Source organism: Liolophura sinensis, chromosome 8 (genome assembly GCF_032854445.1).
Source record: "Liolophura sinensis isolate JHLJ2023 chromosome 8, CUHK_Ljap_v2, whole genome shotgun sequence".
Classification (NCBI taxonomy): Eukaryota; Metazoa; Mollusca; class Polyplacophora; order Chitonida; family Chitonidae; genus Liolophura; species Liolophura sinensis.
In genome coordinates, this window is record NC_088302.1 from 36,614,306 (window position 1) to 36,633,574 (window position 19,269).

At 37.7% G+C, this 19,269-nt stretch overlaps 2 protein-coding genes across 2 annotated transcripts; one reads left to right on the forward strand and one right to left on the reverse strand.

The window, feature by feature from the left end:
• Positions 1-1,519: 1,519 nt before the first annotated feature.
• Positions 1,520-9,117, forward strand: LOC135473484 (dehydrogenase/reductase SDR family member on chromosome X-like; the record flags this gene model as incomplete). Its single annotated transcript, XM_064753335.1, has 6 exons — positions 1,520-1,529; positions 4,073-4,183; positions 4,674-4,742; positions 6,811-6,912; positions 8,202-8,409; positions 9,054-9,117. Coding segments are annotated over exons 1-6 (564 nt in total), but the record flags the coding sequence as incomplete, so codon positions are not given.
• Positions 9,118-14,885: 5,768 nt separating this feature from the next.
• Positions 14,886-19,065, reverse strand: LOC135473816 (anaphase-promoting complex subunit 15-like). The gene is made up of 4 exons (XM_064753724.1): positions 18,855-19,065; positions 16,880-16,939; positions 16,344-16,463; positions 14,886-15,529 (listed from the first exon to the last, which is right to left on the reverse strand). The coding sequence occupies exons 1-4, from the start codon at positions 18,984-18,986 to the stop codon at positions 15,482-15,484; spliced, it is 360 nt and encodes a 119-aa protein (XP_064609794.1). The 5' UTR covers positions 18,987-19,065; the 3' UTR covers positions 14,886-15,481.
• Between the last annotated feature and the right edge of the window lie 204 nt (positions 19,066-19,269).

Consider the following 19,269-nt stretch of genomic DNA (forward strand, 5'->3'; position numbering starts at 1 on the left):
TTTTTTCTGAAGAGACACAGATGTTTTTGACACTGAACGTTAATATTTATATTAATATGAACGCGATTGTGATTTATGGGGCACCACACCACCTGCATCTTGAAAAGTTTAAAATGCATATTTTTAGTCATGATGGAAAAGTTTATAAAAAAAGCAGCAAATTAAATGTTTGAGTTTACAAGAAGACATTTAACACTTGTATGTAACTGTTACACTTTTGTAACACTGAGGAGGGGATTTAGGCCTGTTTTGTGGGTCAGTCACCCCAAGGTTTGAATATGCAGTGTTAGTGAGTGCCTAGGGTTTAACATTGTACTTAACAATTTTTCAGTTATATGACAACAGTTTGACGTTCCAGGATGGATTTCCTCCTCTCTTTTAGCTCGTGCTGCTTCACTGAGAGGACTTACCGAAGGCAAATAAGCCGCCCCACCCAAGCCCATATACTGATGTGGGTCAACCAGTTGTTGCACTATCCCCTTCATGCTGAAAACCAATGGAGGAAGCTACATCTTACTCTGTTAAGGACTTAGGTGTGGCCTGGCTCAGGTTGGATCCTGGATCTACCACCCCCAAAGGGAATGCTCTACCAACTGAGCCTTTGGGGCCGGTTAGAATATGGATGTTCCCATGATGTTGTATGTTAAACCATTTCCTCAGTGACTGCATTGGAAATGAATGAATACGGGATGCGATTAACATTTTTAGATGTGTGGCAAGCAGCACTACAAGTCACTCTGTCTCTTTGACTGTCTGTCAGTCAGTAAAATTTTTGACAAATCATAATTTTCAGCATGGGCTGAACAGTAATATTTAAAAATCACATCTTTTAATAGTTAATTCATTTAAAGAGGTGTCTGCATTGAATATAAGATATGACATCAACTTTTGCTAGAATGTTGCAGCAAATCTACAGTTGTTAATACCTGACCTTGACTTTTAGTCTTTTAGGAGAAGTAAGAGGCTTTAATGTTTTCAATTAGTTAAGGGACCATTAATTAATTTTTTTCTTTGGATGAATTTGACGATCATGATTTTGAACAATAAATCTAGCAACACTTCAGTGTTACACCTCAGATGTACCTAAAGTATACCCCCAGTACACCTTATTAGGGTAAGGGTTATTAGCACCATACTTTAGTCTTTATTTTCCGTGATGGAAGCTAGCCTTTGTGTTTTTTTGCTTTTGTTGATGTTATGAAAATCTCATTTTATGGTTGTACGTGGAATATGAAGGTCAGAAGTGCCTTGAGAGACTCGTGGGTGGACATGTATTCTCCTTGGTCTATGCTCCCAGGCCAGGAGTAAAATTAAACTGAATTGTGGAAATAAAGACAAGTTGTTTTAGACTGGATGTGGTGATTGTGTGTCGGTTAGTGATGGAGATTTGCTCCCGGGGCCTCCCATGTGTCATTATTGGGGCAGAGAGTTGGCACCCACAGGGCTGTAAAACCACACAGGTGACAGACAAATACCCTAACCAAGAGTCAATTAATCTCCAGCCACTGGCCCACGGGTAATGACGGCAGGTCAGTCTCATGTGTCGCCGTGGCGACCAGCATAGCAGCCATTATCTACTTCCCCAAAAAATGGCCTCTTGCCATTTACAGCCTTATCGGGTACTTTTCCTTAACCATGATTACTTTGTCTTTAAACTGAGACTACCGCATCTTCCGCGTCCAAAGACTAGTAAATCGGTTTACTACGTGACCTGTTTTTTGTCTTCATCAGTTAGCAGTGTGTAGTCACTGATCATAAAGCAATTCGGGCCCACATTTGCCTTATTTAACTGTCATTAACACTGAGGTTACTTGTTGTTGAAATAGCTGATTATAGATTTGTACAAGGTACATAGACACACATCTGTATTACATCTGAAATAAGTAGAAAACAAGCCTGAAGGAGCTGTACATGCCAGTTGGAGTATAGTGCAACATTGTCTTGCACATATACAGTTACAATACACATATTACGTGGGAAGGTCTGCCAGCAACCTGCAAGTGGTCGTGGGTTTCCCCCCAGACTCTGCCCGGTTAAAAATCAGTGTATTAATAATTAAATACCCATATTAATCTTGTAAAGATTATCAAAGCTATAAGCCCAGTAATGCAAATTTTGTCAGAAAATTTTATTGGTTGGAAGCTGTGTCTTCATCAGTTAGCATTTATACATAATGTTAATCATTAATTGATTAATTTATTTTATTGAGTTCTTTATGCCACAATCAAAAGTTTTTCTCATAATACATTAATGTATGTGACTAGCATTACAGAGGGGGTTGGGTAAGGCAAGTAATAAAACCACAGCTAAACCCAGCTGAAGTGGATTGATGCATATGACTATAGTAGACTGTTGATAAAGGGTTTACCATATGTGAGAGCTGTAGATGCCATCAACGAGAGAACAAACAATGGCCCCCAGTAGATTAGTACAGTTATCCTTAAAACTGTCTTAATGTATGATTGTTGACTTGCATGAGAGTGGACAGAAGTTTTTGTGGGGAGAGATTAAAATGCACTTTTTGAAGCAAATAACGGCTACAATGTATCACTTTTGGTGCCTAAAGTGACATTTTTAGAGTAACATTTCTTCCCTACCTTTCATAAACAAACATTTCAATCTTTCTGTTAGTACAGAACTGTAAAAATGAGGGAAAAAATAGTAAATTCATATACATGCCCTATTGATCAATGAACAAGTGATCTGGAGATCAGAGCCAGTGAAGAGATTGATCTTCAACCTTTTTGACCTCTGAAGTACTTTTTTCAGTGGAATTTATGCATATAATTATTATGAAAATGACACCAAAATGATTTGTTCATATGTCAATAAAGATGCAAACTTCATAAACAGCACGTCTAGCAGATGATTTCTCTTATAGCCCATAGTTTTCTCGGAATGCTTCAAAGTGTAGGTCACAGTAGGTGGTTGAGAAGGTTGGAGAAGTAGGGTATTTATAAAAAAATGAGTGAGTGAACAGATAGTTTGAACAGATTAGCAAGTGAAGAAATACTTCAGTGAGTGAGTGAACCATACTTTAAACAGATGAACAAGTGAAATGATAATTTGAATAAATGAGTAAGTAAATAGGTCGTACTCCCACCACTGCATGTAAAACTGTGCCAGGATTGGATTTGCAGGAATTATTTTGTTTTGCTTGTTTGTTTTGGGTTTTTTTGTTTGGTGGTTTTTGATTAATGATTTATGTCGCACCACAGAATATTTCACATTTAAGATCCCAGTTAGGTTTATTTATAATAGTGGTGAGGAGAAAAAAAACAGTGGCACACCAGAAAAACACATGGCTACAACATATAACCTTTCCAGCAAGGGCTGTGGAAATGAGTATGCTTGGAGTTAGGTATTAGTTGCACTGGCAACAACCATATTTAAATAATGTTTGACTAAGATACATTACAGATCTTTGCGTGTAACTTCAGAAATACACTTTTTCTAAAGGTCAGACATATTGATTCACTGTTGATTTAGAAGAATGTCACCATCTTGCAGCTGGGACCAGTCGACTTACCTGTAACATTTGATACCAGCTCATAAATGACTGTCTCCCATCCAGTCCAGTGCCATAGTTAACCTGCTAACACAGTAAATGAGCTACATCAGGGCTGTGTGTCTTTCCTCGATGCATCCAAGTTAGAATTATTTATGGTCATATTTATGTAAAACTTTCATAATGGTGAGGTATAGGTAACCATCAAAATGGTTATATTTAGTAAAGTAATATTTATTGCCAAGGTTTAATTTCTTTTCCATTTTAGATGAAGGCTAATGGCTGTCTGTTGGGAAGATGCCTGTCTCTATTTCATGCCGTCCCTGTTTAACTGATACATTCTTTGATGCCAATGTGCATAGCCTGGGACTAACATAACAGATATACGTCAGATAATGTATATTTCTACATACAAGCAGACTAGAATCTTTGCACAGCACGGCCACCAATGGGAAAAGTTGTCAGTAACTTTGCAATTAATTATTTAACCCAGACACTCCTGTTGACAGTATTTTAGCAAATAAATAAAATAAATAAATAATTCAATCTCCTCTCTGTACCCAGGCTTGCCAGCAGACCTAACAGGTCGAGTGGTCATTGTCACAGGGGGCGCCACTGGTATAGGGAAAGAAGTGACCATTGCGCTAGCCAGCAGGAAAGCCACTGTTGTAATTGGTAAGTATTACCTGTAAGTAAGTTGTAATGAGTGTTGTAAACAAGGGAGAAACACAAGTGCATGTTGGACTTGTTTGATTCAGGCTTGAAGCTTCAATTGGCTGACCAGTGCCATTCTCCCTGTGCTTAGTGTCTGAATGAGGAAGTGCAAATTAAGATTGCCGGTTTAAAGCCTGAAATATAGTTTGTAATTGACTTCCATGTACATGTAGTAGAGACAAACTCTTTGATCACATGTCTACATTACAGTTCAGTTCCATTTATTTTATTATGGCCGGTAAGGATGTCAGTAATTTACTTCTTTGTCGGCGTTACTTTACTTTATTTGATTGGTGTTTAACGCCGTACTCAAGAATATTTCAGTTATACAACTGCGGGCAACATTATGGTCAGAGGAATCTGGGCAAAACCCGGGGAAAACCCGTGGCTATCCGCAGGTTGGCAAGTCAGTGTGATTTGTTCTTAGTTATATAACTCTTCACTGTTTCAGCATCAAAGGATATTGACATGATGGAGCAGACTGTGGCATGTATCAATCAGCAGAATCCAGAGGCAAGAGGTGAGCTAGCTGTGATGTCCTGCAAAATGCAGATGTTGTCATCCAAACTAATCAAGTTTTATTTAAAATTGTAAATGGAGTAAAAAATATGATGGTGTACTAATAAAGAGTTTAATTTGTATGAATGTCACCCTTAATGTTTAGACTGAATGTTGGAATGTCTGTCAGCAGACATGGTCATGGGTTTCCCCCAGTCTCCTCCTGGTTACACCGACTATAATGCTGGCCATCGCCGTATAAGTGAAATATTCTTGAGTACAGTGTAAAACACCCATCAGATAAATAAATATATAACTACAGTTTCGGATTAGAATCTTCAATTTTTTTCTAGATAAATCATTTTATGGCTTGTGTTAAAAGTTAAAAGATGGGAGATCAAAACTTTGACTTAATGACAAACCAACCAATGTACGAACAGACTTACAGAGCTTCTTGTTGTAGACCTTACTGTAGGCTAGGATTCAGTGCTGTACATGTACAACACATGTAATCATGTGCAGGGAATGTGTCTGTAATGCAATTTGGGACTGTCAGCATTATTTATTTATTGATTTATTTGACTGGTGTTTTACGCCGTACTCAAGGATATTTCACTTATACGACGGCGACCAGCATTATGGTGGGAGGGAACCGGACAGAGCCCGGGGGAAACCCATGACTATCCACAGAATGCCTGTCAGCATTATTAAAACTGTAATACTGTAATTCTTCAACCTTTACACGTTTACAAGGTGATTTTTCAAACATATTCTGAAGGCATTATTCTGCGTAAACTGATAATTTTGTACTTTTTGTGCAACCAATCCGACCAAGGTATTTTTGTCTCCAATATCAAAAGGGTTGAGGAATTAGGGTACTGCCTGTTTTGTTTGACTCTGTCTAGATTTAGACTCTTTAAGCTGTTGGCTGTATCCAGTTATGTGATGACCCCGATTCTCACCAGCGTTGTCACTGGGAATTAAGTCCCGCTCATGCTGGCTTCCTGTTGGTCCATGGGAAAGTCTGCCAACACACTGTGTATGGTCGTGGGTTTTCCGCGGGCTCTGGCGGGTTTCCTCCCGCTATAATGCTGGGCGTGAAATATTATTGAGTATCAATCAAATAAACAGATAAATAAATAAGTAAATCAGATTTTATCTCATTATGATGCTACAGGCTCCTCGATCCACTCGTGAGAATTTTTTCAAACTGTATGTGTGTCTCATTTCCTTTTGATTTTAGTGTTTCTATTAAATATGTGCCTCATCTTCTTCCAAGCAGAAAAATGACTGTAATATTTATGTTTAATTTGCCTGATTTTAACGACAGTATGTTAAGATTAGGTTAGACTGACCTGCCTATCTATATTTAGTTCAAGGACCAGAAGTCTCTCTCGCTGTTGGGTCAATTTTGATACCAGTTCTATAGGTATAGCTCTACTAAAACAATAATTTTGTCTATGAACAAAACTATGATTTTGTTAGAAATCACATTATCTAGTTAATCCAGTGTAAAAGGACCATCACTTTTATCACATTTTAGCACTAGTAAAGTACCCTGTAAGTACTTACAGTGTGCCCTTCGATAATGAGATGGATCGTATTATTGAGCGGCTTTGCCCATCTGTTTGCACACAAACTTTTTGATGTTGCCACCATATCTACGAAACTGCTTCACTTACAATATCAAATTTCTTTTTCCTTCTGCTCCCAGACATGCCAGAGAAGGAATCCGTCAAAAATTAAAAGGCATTTTGTTAGAGGTGCAAAATTTTTAAATTCTATAAATTGCATATTTACTAAACATGACTATTACTGAAAGGATTCATTGAAGCTAAAATTTGATTCTTTCATTGGTGTTTTACACCATACTCAAGAATATTTCACTTATACCACAACGGCCAACATTATGGTCTGAAGATACTGGACAGAGCCCAGAGAAAACCCATGACCATCCGCAACTTGCTGCCAGACCTTCCCACTTACAGCCAGACATGAAGCTAATGGTACTCATTATATAACCCATATATACATGTATTCCAAAAAACACAGTGCGAGTCAGACGTCTTTATTTTGTTTATTATTAATAGTGGAGTACATGGTGTTAAACTTGGCTTCATTTGGATCCATCCAAGGCTTTGTGAAAAAGTTTACCAACAGCTATAGCCAGCTGGACATACTGATAAACAATGGTAGGTATTCCTTTTCTCACCAAATCATTGCAGATTGTGTGTTATGGTATCCTAGTTGTACTTCATAACTTATACTTTATATTCATTGGATTCAGTGTTTGACACAGGACACTAGACTATAAGATGTCATTAAAAGCTGCTTATTATTATGAAACAGTAATAGCTTTTACCATTACTTATAGCTAGTATAAACAGTTATAGCAGGAATTTCCCATAAGCTCAGTTGGTAGAGTGCTAGATTTTGGACACAGAGATAATCTTTTATACATTACACTGGTGCCCTGACCACAGAGGTTCAAAGAAGTTTGGGGCTTTGGGCCAGTGAACGGGTTGTGTCTGAGACAGAGGACGATATAAGTAAGGAAAAGTGTAACGGGAGCAGTTTTCCATTTATAACACAAATATTACCTTAAGTGGGAATTTCCCTTTAGCTCTGGATTTCAACTATGAAGACCTGAGTTCAAATCCTGGAGGGTCCCACACAATACATCTGTCAACCATCACAATTATTTCAATAATATCAGAACAGAACGGGTGTCAGTACAGACATATTTAAACAGTCGGAGTGCTACATCACTGGAACACCATTTTGTACACCAGAGATGACACAGTTATAGTATACTGACCTTGGGTGGACCAGAGCTTGATGAAGTGTCAGTTTTGCTAATTTCAAAGCCTTCTGTATGACCTGCCTTGGAATTCAACCCTCATCTAATTATGAGTGCAAACTAATATAGCATGGATAATACACATGAAAACCTTTTGAGTTTTGTACATCATGCTGTGTAGCTCTGAAGTTTCATTCTGTATATAATCATGACTGTACACTGCTACCCCTTTGTATCTCTGATGAAAATGAAAATTCAAACCTGTAGATATAGAAAATTGAGAAGCTTTTCATGTTTTTTCTTTTACTGTTCTCCACGTCAGAAAGTTCAATATTTTTATATTGGTACATATATGGTGTACATGTATTTTTTTTTCGTCTTGTTGTCTCACTAGTATTTTATAGTCTCTGTATAATAGGTGTAAAACTGAAATCATAGCGCATTGACCCAGGAGTCTCCCACCAGAGTGGTCCAGCTCATGCTAGCTTCCTCTCTGGCTGTATGTGGGAACGTCTGCCAAAACCCGTGGATGATCATGGGTTTCCCCCAGGCTCTGCCTGGTTTCCTCCCACCATAATGCTGGCCACTTATCGTATAAGTGAAATATTCTTGAGTACTGTGTTAAACACCAATCAAATAAATAAAAAAATCAAATCTGACATGTTTTCGCCTTGTTTGCAGCTGGTGTGATGTTGACACCCTACAGCTTGACAGAAGAGGGTTATGAACAACACATGGGAGTGAACTACCTTGGCCACGGCCTTCTGACATTCCTATTATTAGATACCCTACAAAAATCTGGTTCACCTGCGACCTGTGCCCGTATCATCAATGTTACCTCATCAACTCACCTGGTGGCTGACACCTACATACACACCTGGTTTGATAGGTAAACACTTACACAGCTTTTATAATTGCAGCTTTTTATTTGCTTTTATATTTTTTCATTTTCTTGTGAAAGTGTGGGATAATACATGGCGAGACAACACATATGTTGTAAATTATGTTGTGGGTATGCCAGCAGAGACCCTTGTTGATTTGACAACTACTTTTAAGTCAGGGAGGTGTTAATGATAACATATAGAGGTGGAAAGGTTAGGCTTTTATTTTTAACCTTTTTTTATGTTTCACCATTGAATCGTAAGAATTCCAAATTCATTTATCAAGTTACCATTCACATCATTCATTTATCAAGTTACCATTCACATCAGGAAAAAAATGGCTGTAGCTGCTTAGGTCTGTAAAAGATATATGTGACTTTTATGTAGGAGGCAGAGTTTAAGATATTATGTTTAGGTCCCATGTTTTAAGAATAGTATGCATATACATATGGTGTTAAATATTCTTGAGTGCGGCGTAAAACACCAATGAAGTAAACAAATAAATAAACATATGGTGTCAATGGACAATGGATGTCTTGATGTACATGTACTACTAGCACTTATACATTTAGCAGCTTTTTACTAACTGCTCATTCAGGATTCCCTGAATGCCTTGTTGTTTTTAAAAGTGTTACATACTTTTAATTTGCAGTAAACCCTACAGCTTCAGCTCCCATGAAGCATATGCAAATTCTAAGCTAGCCATTCTCATGTCCACCTACCTGTTAGAGAGGAAGCTAAGAGCAGACAACTGCAGAGTGACAGTGAATGCTTTGCATCCTGGGGTTGTTAACACAGCCCTATATGACAATCTACATTGGTCAATAAAGTGGATCATGAAACTTTTGGCAGTTTTGCTGTTTAAGGTAGGTAGTGTTGTGACTCAAAGCAAAACTGCTATACACAGGTATATACACTAACAAATGGGATACCGGTACACATAAGTGTGTTTTAAATGTGCATATAAAGTGAAATGTTCTTGAGTATGACGTAAAAAACCAATCAAATTAATAAATACACACATTTTCCTTGTTAGGTATGCCGGCCTAGTTTGTAAAAATTTAGAAGAAATTTAAGCTCTGTAGATAATATATGGTGAAGTTTTATTTCTTCTTCCATAACTCTTGTTTAATCTAGCCAGTTGGTTCTCTTGCCATAATATATGTACACAGTCTAATTTCACCTGTCCTCAGAGCCCAGCCCAGGGAGCAGCTACAGTGTTGTACAGTGCCCTGAGCACTGACCTGGAGGGAAAGGGAGGACTGTACCTGGATAACTGCTCACCAACACCATCCTCGGCAGTCTCCTACTCTCTAGTATTACAACGACAACTGTGGGATGAGACCTTGACTTCCCTAACACGTTGTCCAGAAATTACGAAACTTGATATACTAAATGAGAGCTACATGGATAATATCTGACAGATTATGTGAGAATTGGTACTTGCCTTTAAATTGCTGAGACATGAGAGGTGCAAGCTCCAAACCAGTCTTGGACAGGGAATTTGTAGACTTCCCCGGTCTCATTGCTGGTAGCGCAGTGGTGACTAACCTTTCAACAGTGCTGGGGAGGCCGTTTGCAGTCTCATGTGCGTTGAAGACTAATTGTCTTCCACCAATATGGTCTGTATGTATGAACATCAAGTGTTGGAAAGTTCATCAGTAACTTGCCAAATGTTGGTGGTTTGTGCTTGGCCACTCCAATCTCCTCTACCCATAATACCTCATAAAAGTGAAAACTGCTTGAATGACTTTACACCATCATCCAATAAACAAGTTAATAATGTGACCCTTGAAAACAGGTGCTTTAGCAGGGAACTTGTGGATTTTATCTCTTCCATTACTCATGAGGCTCCCCAACATGAAGTGGTGGATGGCGCTCCTGATGTGACATGTATTTGGGCAGTCTCAATTCTGTTATGGACCACTAGTATGTCTAATTGACCCATATTGTGTGCAGGCTTATGTACATGTATCACACATGGGAGAGTTCATTACTAACTTGCCAAAGCGTGGTGGTTTACGCTGGGTGCTATGTATTTCCTCCCCCCAATAAAAATGGCCACCATTGTATAAATTCAAGAGTATGCCATGAAGTGTAATAAATAAAGCAACTAGTACTTGTTAATTGTCTGAAAATGTCGCACAGTTGCATAGTAATTCAGGAATTATATTTCTAGTGGAAAACATTAAATAACATTATGAAGGACCATTATTATCAAATTTGCTAAAATTAAATCACTCCCAGAACTCCATTTCAGAGCACTAATACAGTGATGTTGTAAAATTGTGAGGTATCTGTTGTGTTGATAGCATTGAACAGTGATGTTGCTGTAATTACCAGTTTTCTGTTGTGTTATTACCATTGAACTTTAAGCTGTAATATGGCTGTGATAACTCAGTTTTCTGTTAATGTGATTGTTGCTAACTTTGAACTGTGATATTGCTGTAATTGCTAGTTTTTTGTTATGTTGTTGTTAGCATTGAACAATGGCATTGCAGCGATAACTACGTTTTATATGGGAATCTTACATGTACTAGCATTAAAGTATAACATTGGGGTATTATAAACACCAATCAAATAAATAAATAAATAGTAACAAGAGTTTTCTTCTGTAATGTTGCTAACTTTGAACTGTGATATTGCTGTAATTACTAGTTTTTTGTTATGTTGTTGTTAGCATTGAACAATGGCATTGCGGCGATAACTGCGTTTTATATGGGAATCTTACATGTACAAGCATTAAAGTATAACATTGGGGTATTATAAACACCAATCAAATAAATAATAACAAAGAGTTTTCTTCTGTAATGTTGCTAGCATTGAACTGTGATATTGCCGAGTGTGATTATTTAGCTTTCTGGCATTATGTTATTAGCTGGTAACTGGGTTTTCTGTTGCTATAGCATTGGGTTGTGATGTTAATTGCTGTAGTGAGAAATGAATGAAACTTTTATTCATGTTCTAATTTTTAGACTCCCTCGCTCTGTCTGCCTGTAAGAATTGGTGACAATAAGAAGCTTGTGTGACCATTTGTGCAATCTAATACCTTGTGGAGAAAACGTATGTTCCATCAGTATGATAGGCGTATCTGTAGGTCATATTTAGGAAAGTTTGTCAGCAAAATTGCTGGTTTGTCCCTTTCGCTCCGATTTCTTCCACTCATACAACTGAGCGTCGTGAAATATTCTTGAGTGTGGTACTGAACAAGCAACAACCAGATAAATAAATTAAGACGCATATCATTTCATTTGTCCATGGCATATATTAAAACACATGTCCAAAAAAAGAATCTGGGTAAAACTGAGTGGACATCTGTCTCATCCCTCAAGGGCAACAAAAGATTTCCTTTGGGACTAAGCTGCAGTCGTAAAGTGTAACAAAAATTATATTAGTCTTTAATTACAGCCTCATTCTCATGCATAACAAATGAAAATCAACTGTGTATATATATATATATATATATATATATATCTTAACCCGCTTTTCTAATGATAGCTTTCCATTAACATTGCCACAGACTTAGGTTGATCAATACATCCGCAAGGTCTAGGGTTAATGCAAATTTTAGTGACATCAACAATGCCCTTGGGGTTACCTGTAAGTCAGCTATTCATCAGGTAGGCCTAATCAAGATGAACACTTTGGTGTATTTAACTTACAGTAACTGCCATTGGTCAACGTTAGGAGTATGTATACATGTATACATGTAGTTTCAGGTGCCTCGGGTTTACTGGGTGATTAGAGCGCTCCCTGAGGTGGGCAGATATTTGACCTATCACATCATCTCCGTAGATGAATTACTAATAGGCTGCTTATAGTAAATCCAATGGCCAGTACAAAAGAAAAAAAGGAATATTTTAATACCCATATGCATCATGATTTACAGTATTTGACCCAAAATAGTGCTTTTTAGCACAAAATAAGGCAATTCCAATTTTATTTTGTGTCTTACAAAAACAAGCCGACACAAAAAAAAAAAAATTCCAAAACTGTAATAAAATTGAAAATCCACATTTATTTTTGTCCGACCCAACTGATTTTCCTGATTTCCCTATATTTCAAGGCTTGTTGAGCACATAAATGTGTCTTTAATATGAAAATAGCCATCCGCAACTCCCACAAATAAGGTGATTTTTCCGTTATTGTTATACCTTCCTCGAGCATTGAAAAACATTTCAGTCATCCCATAAAACAAATATCATATCATCCATCATAAAGTATGGCTTTTCGTACAGAAAAATTAGGCTGCATATTCTTTTCAGTATATACATGTACTTTCTTAACAAACCTCAAACAACTTTTTTTTGCGATCAATAGAAAATCGGGTAAAATAATAGTTAGACAAATTTTAGGTCATTTATTGTAATATAGCCCAACTAGCTCTGGTCACTGCGGAAAAAGGTAAAACTTACTGGTACCATAATATGGCATTATTTACTTTCTGAGAAGTTTATAGTAGCTATATAGCATGACCATAGAAGTATTGTTTGTTTGTGTGACAGTTGTACAGGTTCATCAGACGTCTGACTGACAATTTTGGAAATGGTTACTTATGTTGTACCTATATAAATATAAGTCTTATCTATTTTATTGGTGTTCAACGCCAGTACTTGGAATTGTTTCATTTTTATAACTGCTCTTAAAGGGCTCTTTCCCGGCACCTGGCCAGCATTCTGTGGAAAGGTTCGTAGAAAGGCAAGCAGAAGGACTATTGAAGCCACTTACATAGAGGAGGATCCAGTGGCAGCCTATGGCTATTCCAGATGTCTGCAGTTTGTCAACCAATATATATATATATAACAGATGTGAACAAAGCCAAACACTTGCAAAATATTCAAGAACTGTGAGCTAAGGTAGAACTCAAACTGTATTTGCGTGTCTGCAGCATGAATCACCGTTTATGTACATAAATAAAGTAAAGCTGCCTTGGATCTTGAAACTGTTCACTTATAGTTTGACAGATTTACTTGACAAGGACATACATACACACACCAAAAATATTCTCACATATCTGTGATACTGTTGTGGGTTAAGTGACGTTTTATCTTGAACGTGTAATTATAAACAAATTTGATTTTTGAAGTAAATAGAATACAAATCCTAGAGAAGCTATCGATAGAAAATCTTTTTGATTTCATTCCATGTTCATTATTGTGGATGTTTTGAGGCTGATGAGGGGAGCAAGCAGTGGTCTAATGGTTACAGGCAATTAATTTTCAATCGCTAGCACACACTAGGTGCTGCTTCAAATTCAGCCACAGGCCCTGATAACACAGTTGGCAGAGCGGTGCACACCATAGTCCACTTCAGGAGCAGTAGATCTAGGGTCAATCCTGGGTCCTGGGTCACACCTAAGACTTTAAAAGAGGAAGTTGTAACTTCCTCACTTGGCGTTCAGCATGAAGGGGATAGTGCAACCACTGGTTGAACCGTATCAGAATAATGGCTCGGGTGGGGCGCCTTTCTTGCCTTCGGTAAGGCATCTCAGTGAAGCAGCACTAGATAAAAGAGCGATGGAAATCTGTCCTACAACAAGGAGGCACTTTATATGCACTCTAAGGATTCCTTTATCGTCATATGACTAAAAAATTGTTAAGTACGATGTTAAACACTAAGCACTCACTCATAATCAGCCTTTGACAGAGAATTTGTAGACTCCTCCTCTTTCAGTCCTGCCTCAGTGACAATAGGCATTCAACCATGCTCATATGACCATTTGCGCAGTCTAACATTCGCTGAAGACCATGTGTCTTCCAGCAATGCTGACCGCATATCTGCAGGCCACATGTGAGAAAGTTTGTCAGAAACTTGCCAATGGTCTGTGGTTTATGCTGGGTCCTCAGGTTTCCTTCGCCTATAAAACTTTTCTTATTTTTTCATGACATAATGAATTTTTAGGCAAACTTTTACCACTTATCATATCATTTACCATACATGTACTTTAAGTCATTACTTCATTACTGTAATTTTTCCACCTTTTCGCATGTCTCTAAGGTGTTTACTCAAGCACATTGTAAATCTTCAGTCCTCTAAAGCATTTTTTGTTATGACATTTATGCATACAATTATTACGAAAATGACAATAAAATGATTTCTTCATAAAATTGTTCAAAGTAGTTCTCTACACCCCATCGTTCACTTAGACAGTTTCAAAATATTGATTGTACAGGTGGTTGGAAAGGTTGAATTTGGGTATTCTGAAGACATTATTCTGTGTAGACTGTAAAATTACTTTTTACGAAGCCCTGAAATCGGCCAGCCCAACCAATGTAATTTTGTCTCCAAAATCGAAGTAAACCTGCACATAAATTGCTCCGAAAGTTGTTCTTTCACATGCCAAAAGGTTGAGGAATTTGAGTACTGCAAACTGTGTAATTGGTGTATTTCTGACATTACCCAGTGTCATGACATCACAAGATATTCTCTGGACACTCACAGAACAAGTAAATCAGATCTAAATCTATTACAATGTTTACATCTGAACGTTTTATTGAAAAAATTTCTACAATAAATAATATTTATTTGATTGACGTGAAACACCCAATTTTCACTTTTATGACTGGCAGTCAGGTTTATGGGTTGAGGCAAAATGAGTGCCCGTACCATTTAACTTTGCCAGGTACCTTACCTGACCTAAAGATGCAGCAGTGACTACAAGAGCTGGATACAAACGTGACCTGAAATGTGCTATCTAAAGCTTAACGCTAACCTGCAATGATAGCAGTTTGGTGAAGATAAGAACACAATGTAGCCAAGTATTTATGAAGAGAAAACTTTCAACTTCTAAGTAAATCACTGATTGAAATATTTCCTTTCATACTCGAACATACATACATTACTTCCAGTCCTTAAATGCAACATTTGTTTTTGAAGCTATGCACCTCTGTGCCACATAAACAGCTAATGCATCTGATATAAAAGCTGAAGTCCTGGGAGAGACTGAATGCTACAGCCATGCAGAATTATCTCCCTTTCTCCCACAGCCGGTATGCCAAAGAAAATGATCGTATTGTCCCCCTTGAGTGTGCACAAATCTGTTCTCAGGTACTTGCAAATGTATTACAGTTCTGTCACACCTCATAGACCCCATGCTGGAGATTCCAGATCTGTTCCATCCATCTCTGCCTGGAATGTAAAAGGTGTCAGACATACCATTAAAATTACATATTTAGTAAATAGAATCAAACAGAACAGTCATAATCATTTTAAATTAAGAGCTGTCATTTTTTTAAGAAAAATAAATGTAGAGGATAGCATTACATAGAAAACATTCTCAATATCCCCAACACATTTTACCAGGAAAGTAAAGATCTTATCAAATATGATTATTGATATTTAAGATAGGAAGGTTTTAAAATGTAGCTGAATGTGTACGCTGAATAGATACACGGTTAAAACTCTTTACCATGATGTCAACTTTGTACAAAACACAAATAGATATCAATAAGACCACACAAAGTTCTACAAGAACCTCCAACTACATGTAGAAGGTGACAAATTCTATGAAAGATTACACATAAAAAAAGTTTTTGTAACAAAAATGTCATTCTACATCATTCTGAGTAAAGGTCATCTTTATGTATTTTGTGTATGAGACGTCAGGGGGCCTCTGTGGCTCAGTTGGTTAGCGCGCCAGCGCAGCATTATGACCCAGGAGTCTCAACAATGTGGTCACTGTGAGTTCAAGTCCAGCTCATGCTGGCTTCCTCTTTGGCCGTACGTGGGAAGGTCCATCAACAACCTGAGGATGGTTGTGGGTTTCCCCCGGGCTGTGCCCGGTTTCCACCCACCATAATGCTGGCCGCTGTCGGATAAGTGAGATATTCTTGAGTACGGTGTAAAACACCAAACAAATGAATCAATAAATGAGACATCAAGATCCATGTGTAAACCAAAAGGACATCCAAGCACTAATATCTGCACTGTGAGTGCAACTTACATCATCAGGTGAATCTCTGTCATCTATCATGTCAGTATCCAGCTCATCGTCATTTGTATCACTTTCATCGTCATCATCTGCCTCGTCATCTTCATCATCATCATCTTCTTCATCATACAACTAAAACAAGAAGACATAAAATAAAAATCTCCACAACACAACATGAGGCACATTAAACTAAAACCAAGTAGTGTAGAAGGGCCTTGTGTAGCAAAATTGGTAAATCTTGGTATTCTTTCGCTTGACATTTTGCACAAGGAAGATAGACTTGAGCTCTACTGGTTGACTGGGCGTAAGTATACTTTTGGTGCTGGCATTTTCATTTCTCCAGTTGGATATTTTCCTACATGTACTTTCCATACAAAATGCCAAACACCTTAATTCTTTTTTAAGACAGAAAACACTCAAAAATGAGGAATTTAGTCATGGACAAAAACTTCACAAGTCACACATAGTACTTATTTGCGGGTTCGTTGTATGCAATCAATCAAAACAATGAGTAAATCCAGTTTGGCACATAACAATATTGTACTTACCTCTGAAGCTGCTTTTCCTATAGGAACAATGTTTTGATACTTCTCTGCAATACTCTGCTTCTGCAGTGAAATGAAAACAAGAAGTCTTAATACATGTTCATTTCCATAAATACATTAGTGTTTTGTTGTGCATCATCCAGATATTCACAGATCTATAGGATGTCCTGGTTAGTGCACTGTCTATTTATTTGTGTGAGGCTTAAAGCTAAACATCCACCTCAGAGTATTTAATTCCTTCTTTCCAATCTGTGTTTCCATGATTTTTTTTTTTACATATTTTGTCTTTTACATACTTAAATGAATTTCATTATTCATGATGTGTAATCCGTAAATGTGTAACTGGTAAATTTTTCAAATAATGAGAAATGAATAGCTGTTGAAGTGAATAAAGTAAATTGCTTTTACAATGTCCTTCATTTAAAAAACTTAATGAATTGAAATGAAAAACTTGAACTCAATGTTGTTGCCTGAAAATATGCTATGTTCTTGTCTATCAAGGTGATATTTCAACTTCCTGTCCTTCAATGTCAGAATGATTCTATTACCACCTCTCAGAAAACAGAAATTCCCAGTTGTACTTGTTTTAGCCTTGCACATATAGCACTCAAACTCAGCTCTATCAGACATTTTACACCATTTCCCCTTTTAATGTTAGACGTTGCTGACCACTCCAAACAAACAGTTCAGAAACAATTCGAGATCTCCCAAGAGTGATATTGTGAGTTAGGGCAAGCAGACAATTGCAAGAAGACCAGCCACCTTATGCTGTGCTCAGCAATTATGAACTGAAATCTGACAATTAATCATCCACTATATAACTTTATATCGCTTATGTACAAACTTCATTGAGGAAGTGGCACAACAAATGTTTAATCAGGGGGCAAGTTTGGATTCTACTTGTCTAAGATTGCTCTGGCGTTAGGTTTGGCAAAAATTTGATTCTGCCAAGGACGGCCCAACACCAACATCAGAGCATGCTGCAGTTAGAAGCCTGATGCTGTTATCTGCTCAAATATATCAAGACCGCCGGTGCAGCAAGTAGCTTTTAAGCACGACCAATCAATCTCGATCCTACGTGGCCAACGAAATAATTAATTGACCCTGTGCTTGTGATAAATCTTCAAGCTGTAAAGATGTATTAATCTGATTGGCAATTTTTGTCTCAAACATTGTGACAAACTGCCGTGGCGACTGCATCAGGTTTTTAGATTGACGTTGGTTTGGGGCCACCCTTGGCCGAAAAAAAATTTTGCCAGACCTGATGTCAAAACAACCTCGGACTAGGTCCTGTGAGTGAGAAGGCAATTTATTTGAGTTTGCCATGGAATTAGTTAAGCTGATGTTGCTATAACATGGTAGAGTGATGGCCATTCATTGAAAAATCCGTTTTTCACAATGAACACTGAGCACCGACAAGCGCAGCAACCTTCTCTTCACAACAGCCCTTTTCGTGTTGAAAACAAAATGGCCACCCAATGTTAAAACACTGGTGAAAGGATCACTTCTGGTCACTTCGCTGGTGACCAGTAAGGCTTAGTTGTACAAAATAAGGCCACGAAAGCTCTGCAGAAATATAAAGACTATCTGGAAAGCTGAAAATTATACAAATCCAACGCATACAAGATCGCTGACAACGATTCAAAAATAAGCATTTTCCTATCCAATAACGTTGGGAGGACCGTTTTCTTCACCGAAGCCGTTTGATACTAAGGAGATTATGTGGTCTCTAGCTTCCGACTTGTCTTACATAATTTTAAAATAGCTTCCGAACTGAAGAGATCATCTACTATGATCTAGGACAAGAAAACTTGAATACTTCAATGCACAGGACTTGTGTTGTATGAATACAAATAAAACTGATCATATCTTATGACTTAGTTCTGTTGATCAAGTTTGTGGAATAAACTACATCGTGTGTACTGGAGTTTCACTTGTTATGATCGAAGACGAAAACTGGAGTCTGCATCATACATACCCATGTCTGGTATTCTTCCTCCAGTTTGGCAAGTTCAGATTCGTCGTCGCTGGATCCGTCAAGAGAAAACCACAACGGGTCTACCGCCCGCGGTGTCAAAGAAGGGAACAAAGGGCCTGACAGCGTCGTCATTTTGAAATTTCCAAATAAAACATCATCAGAAGGTTGGCAGTAAAAGAGGAAAGTCGCACGCTCAGTTTCAAATATTCAAATCTAGTTTACAAGGGAAATAACTGGAATGATTCTGACAGCCTAAAATCTGTAACATTCAAAGAACCATATTTGTACTGTGTGCGCAACGGTAGTCGCTTGCATTGTGAATCTAAAGTACTCTAGGTCACTTGTTACGTTTCAACAAACCTACCCAAGAGCAGCCACATTATTCCATGCCCAGATGGGAATTTTGAACTAAATA